Source organism: Grammomys surdaster, unplaced genomic scaffold (assembly GCF_004785775.1).
Source record: "Grammomys surdaster isolate TR1022 unplaced genomic scaffold, NIH_TR_1.0 579, whole genome shotgun sequence".
In the NCBI taxonomy this organism is placed as follows: domain Eukaryota; kingdom Metazoa; phylum Chordata; class Mammalia; order Rodentia; family Muridae; genus Grammomys; species Grammomys surdaster.
Window position 1 is genome coordinate 15,189 of NW_021604998.1, and position 5,552 is coordinate 20,740.

A 5,552-nucleotide genomic window follows, 5' to 3' on the forward strand; every position below is an offset into this window, starting at 1 on the left:
CAATGACCTGTGTGGGTCACCCAGGACAGGTTAAGAGTGCTCAGTGCTGAAAGCCATATATTCTCAAGTTTTTTATTTGTTACAGTGCTCTATTTATCTATAGACATTTGGAAGGCCTTGGTTTTGCTTTGCTGTTGTTACAGGAACATTCTGTATGTTTGGCAAGTTCTCTCCCACTGATGGCCATCCCTGTTTGTAAATGTTTCTACCACTTCTGCTTAGATTTCTACAAGGTCAAGCTGAAAGGTTCTTAGAGTTTTCTAAGAAAATACTATGACTGAAAAGACAAAATGAAGCCCAGGAAGGTTATATGAACTAACAGAGGCTCTACAGCTGGGTGACATTAGAGCTGAGCTTATAGCTGGGCTTTTAGTTCCAGGAACCCCTTTGTCCCTGAGATGCAATGCACAAAACTATATTCCCACAACCAGGTTCTCAACCTTATGGCCTAGCTGAGTAACACTAAAATTAGTGTATATTCCTGGTGCTCATACTAGCTAAAGAGTTACTCATAATAGATGAAATCTCTGATTTAAGAGTTGGGGAACTGCCGGGCGGTGGTGGCGCATGCCTTTAATCCCAGCACTTGGGAGGCAGAGGCAGGCGGATTTCTGAGTTCGAGGCCAGCCTGGTCTACAGAGTGAGTTCCAGGACAGCCAGGGCTACAAGAGAAACCCTGTCCCGAAAAACCTAAAAAAAAAGAGTTGGGGAAGAGTAGATACAAGGAAGAAGAGACACCTTAGATGAGAAAGAGCCATAGATGATATAGAATTCCTGGCCCAGTACATATGTCATTGGTATTTGAGTTGGTTTATTAATATTAATGATAACAGTAAGAAAGAAAAATCAGCATAAACAAACAGGTGAGCACAATATCAGAAAGGAGCTCAGGTTAATTACACAATTAATAGTTAGAATTTCTAATTTAATTTCTTGGAGAAATTAATGCTAGTTTCTTATTCCTAATATTAATTTAGAAAAATTAAAGAAAGGCAGTCTTTGTATTGGTTCCTGTAGACCCAGGAAGATTCATTTGAACACAGGAGTTTGAGATCAGACCAAGAAACACAGATATCACCTCAAAAATCTAAAATTAAAATAAATACAAACAAACAAAAAACAAAAAGCAGGGCCTGATGATCGTGCCTGAAAGGCTGAGGTAGGGGGATTCTGTCTGAGTGTAAGGCCATCCTGAGCAACACTGGAAGGCTGCCTCAAAACTCAAAAAGACAGGGAGAGAGATGGGGGTCAGTTGGAAGAGTGCTCAGTTGACATGCACAAAACAACAACAACAAAACAAAAAATGGGTTTAATCCCAGTCACCACATAAACCACATAAACTGCTGGTGCCCATCTGTAGTTTTCACACTGCCGAGGCAGTGGGGGACCAGAAGTTCAAGGTCACCCTCACTTACATAAAAAGTTTAAGGCCAGCCTGGGATACATGAGATCCTGTTTACACCATTATAATCATAATAGAAAAGTAGAGTTGTAAATGAAAGCAGAGAAATAGCATGTGTGATGGCTTAGGTGGGAATGCCCCCATGCCCGCAGGCTCATGTATTTGATGCTTAGTCACCAGTGAGTGGAACTGTTTGGGAAGGATTAGGAAGGGGAGGTGAGACTTGCTGGAGGAGGTGTGTCACTGGGAGAGGACTCTGTCTGTCTGTCTGTCTCTCACTGCTTGCTGCTGATCAGGATGTAAAGCTCTCAGCTACTGCTCAAGTGCCATGCCTGTTTGCTTCCAGCTGTAATAATCAGACTCTAAACTGTAAGCAAGCCCCCAGTTAAACACTTTCTTTTGTAAGAGTTGGTCATGGTGTTTCTTCATAGCAATAGAACAATAATTAAGACAGTACTTAAACAACAAAGTCTTAAATATTTGTATAAATATCAATATAAAGGCTAGCTCTATTACAGTTATAGTTTTTTTATGTCTTTCAGTATTTGTATTCTTTTTTTTTACATTTGGAAGAAGTTAATTAGCTTCTAGAAATAAAGTAACTTTCAAAGGCCATGGGTATTAATTGATTCCATTAACTTTTGGGGGTACTAAGTTATTACTTGGATATTTGAATGGTAAATTTCACATCCAAGCTCTGTAAATAAGCACACGCCACTTACCTGCTTTAAAGCCAAGTTGCCAATGACGAGATTCCACTTCTCAATGGGGGAGTCCATCTTCCCGACATTTACCTGTGAAGAGGATACTTTTATGTTCCAATCTGTTGTCTGTTTTATTTAAACAGAACATAAAGTCTTAAAGTACAAACACACCATTAGTAATAAATCTGCGATGTGCAGCCTGTGCTCAGAACAATTCCCAACTCATCACCGGCCTGCTACATGACATCCCGCCTGGCCAAGATGAGAAAATCGGTTCTTAGGTGACAAGTTACAGTCGTCCATCTGCTGGAAGACAGTGTAACTACATTACCAACTGTCATCCTCACACCAAGTTTGGTATACGGAGGCCCAGTAGAAACAGTGGTATAATTCTGAGCTGTTGGAACCTAATTCCATGGCATAAAACTGATTTAATCCAAAGAGTTACTGCCAAAGAGTATATATAAACAAATCACTCACGTTTGCGTCATGAGTGAGATTCTCAGCAGTAAGGGTTCAGTCAGTTCACAGACTTCAGTGTACACCTCCAAATATCAAAACGTATTTACAGCTTTCTGGTAAATGGAGCGACACTTTCCAAAACAAGATTAGAATTCACATATTCTTCTGCTTTGCAATCCAGATCATTTTCTTTCTCAACTACTCAAGATTTAAAAAAAAAAAATCAGCCGGGCGGTGGTGGCACAGACCTTTAATCCCAGCACTTGGGAGGCAGAGTCAGGCAGATTTCTGAGTTCAAGGCTAGCCTGGTCTACAGAGTGAGTTCCAGGACAGCCAGGACTACACAGAGAAACCCTGTCTTGAAAAACCAAAAAAAAAAAGAAAAAGAAAAAGAAAAAAAATCATCCAAATGTGTCAAGTTTTTCTAATGTCATAATTTGGAAAGCAATGGACAATCATTAGCAATACATACACGCACGCACGAAATTTATAAATATATCACGTTGAGTTAGACTTTCTTCTTCATCTACTCATGGGAGATTTTCAAATGTGATAAAACCATCTGCAGCCTGCAATATGGGTCAGTGGTGAAGGCGCTCACAGTTCAAGTCTGGCAACGTGAGTTTGATACCTGGAAGGCACACAGTGAAGATGGGAACAACTCCAGCAAGCTGTCCTGACCTCACACCCACGTGGTATGTGTGTGCTCACACATACACATACCTGGTAGGTGCATGCTCACACAATACACTAAATGTTTTAAAGCTATTAAATTTTTTTTCACAAGGGCAAGTAGAGGGTTTATAGCACATGCCAGGCCCTAGCTCAATATCCAGCTCCACAGAAACACAGGACATTGTTGTTTGCAGGTAAACTTAACCACGGATGAACTAGAGCTGTCTCAGTAGCAGCAGAGCAGCGGGTAAGTGTCACATCTCAGTAGCAGCAGAGCAGCGGGTAAGTGTCACATCAAGATGGCATCTATTCAAGTTAGAAAACATATTCTATTCTACAATCTCCCTCTGGACTTGAGGTTCAAAGAATCTGGCAAATGCAAACACTGAGGTTTCTCGGTGCTTTAGAACAAGTAGTCATGCTGTCTGTATACTCGTATTTACTAAACCTGACCATAACTCGATTCAATCATGCTTGTAGCTCAAGCGATCTGGAGCTCCACTCGAGAGAGCAACAGTTAAAGAGTGAATCTCCCTCAGAGTTAGCGCTCCAGAGGCAGGCAAAGATTAGTGCTGCAATTTCAGTAACCATTAGATGTCAATAGCTATAGTTAACAACCTACAACGACTCCAGAGGAAGCCTTGCACATAAAGCCTCCTCGGCTGTTAATAAGCAGCAGAGGCTCCCATGCTCCAAGGTCCACGCAGACCAAGGCCGGCAGAGTGCAGAGAGTACTGACTTAGGGATCTGGGCCACATTCACTGAGTACCATCACTGCGGACCTCTTCCCAGGAGGGAGCTACATTCCACAACTCCTGTCCAGACAAACATTCAGTTAACTGTGTGACGGGACTTACTTAACATTGGGAAGGCACTAGTAAATGGGTAGGGGGCATGATTTCTGGAAGACAGACAGAAACAGTGGGCATGGAGACATTCCCTTGTCAAGTTCACATGGCTCTCTTCCCCGCCCCAGTACCTACCCTGTTTCTCCAATCATCCCGCCACCCACTTCACTTTTCTACCCTCACATTACCACAAGCCCACAGAGCAACATGCAGCTGATGAGGTCATAGGCCTTAGAGAAGAACCTACGGCTGACACTTTCCTCAGTCAGTATAATTCCTAACTGCACTCTAAATGGTACCCTTCTAGCCACAGGTAAGTGTAGGTAGACCTCAGCCCTCATCAAAGAAGATTCTTTTATCCTGCGATGGAGAGATGGCTCAACGGTTAAGAGGACTGTTGCTCTTCCTGGGGACAAGGGTTCAGTTCCCAGCACCTATGCCGCAGCTCACAACTGTCTATACTTGCAGTTCCAGGGAATTCAATGCCCTCTTCTGGTCTCTGCCTTACCAGGCACACTCATGGTACACAGACATACATGTACATAAATAAAAAGATAATTTAGCAGCAGAGACCATTATAGAAAACTACCACTGTTCAAAATGCAGACAGCAGCTGACCATGGACACCCAGCCCCAGTTGATACTCCTACACTAAGGGCTCATGGACCGTCAAAAAAGAGGAGGTGAGCCGGGCAGTGGTGACGAATGCCTTTAATCCCAGCACTTGGGAGGCAGAGGCAGGTGGATTTCTGAGTTCAAGGCCAGCCTGGTCTACAGAGTGAGTTCTAGGACAGCCTGGGCTACACAGAGAAACCCTGTCTCGAAAAAAAAAACAAACAAAAAAAAAAAAGAAAGAAAAGGAGGAGGTGAAAAGATTACAAGAACCAAGGGACCACGGTGTCTGCTGTGAGACCATGTCTTGTAGCCATGACAGGGAAGCTACACCCCTGAGATCTCAACAACCTGGCTGCCTAAACAAGACCAGAGCAATTCTAATACCAGCTGCCATCCCAGTGTAGATGGGGGAGGTCTCATGGGGATGCACTCCTAGATGAAGAGATACAGGCAGGTAACTGCTGAGAGAGGAGATGAGTCTTTCCCAGGGACGAGTCTCTTGAGTAGTTCTGTAGTACCAAGTTGTCAGCCCTAGAAGCATGCACATCCAGGCGGCACTGAAGGGCTTCAGTAGGTTGTGTTTCTGCATCTGTTTATATGTATATGTAATGACCAGGGTTAGAGGAGAGGAGGCCATGAATCTGGGAGAAGGCATGAACGGGACAGACGTCAGAGGGTAGAGGGAAGAAAAAGGAAACGGGAAATATGTAATTATTTATTGATTACATATTTTAAAACCCTCTAATTATGAAAAGAAGCAAATAAGAAGAAAGGACACAAAGCAACAATGTCCGTGAGGGAGCAGGCGGAGTGGAGAGCGTGGCAGGGTGCCGAGAATCGGTGAGG

The 5,552-nt window shown here is 43.2% G+C and overlaps 1 protein-coding gene across 1 annotated transcript in view; it reads right to left on the bottom strand.

Moving 5' to 3' along the window:
* The window catches only part of LOC114633336 (solute carrier family 41 member 2-like), a gene marked incomplete at its 3' end in the record, with an annotated part of 15,877 nt that extends 13,272 nt beyond the window's left edge, over positions 1-2,605 (bottom strand). Inside the window, exons 1-2 of the mRNA XM_028781923.1 lie at positions 2,587-2,605; positions 2,125-2,196 (exon numbers count right to left, since the gene is read on the bottom strand). Coding sequence (XP_028637756.1) covers positions 2,125-2,181 — 57 coding nt within the window. The remainder of the gene's footprint in view (positions 1-2,124; positions 2,197-2,586) is intronic.
* Between the last annotated feature and the right edge of the window lie 2,947 nt (positions 2,606-5,552).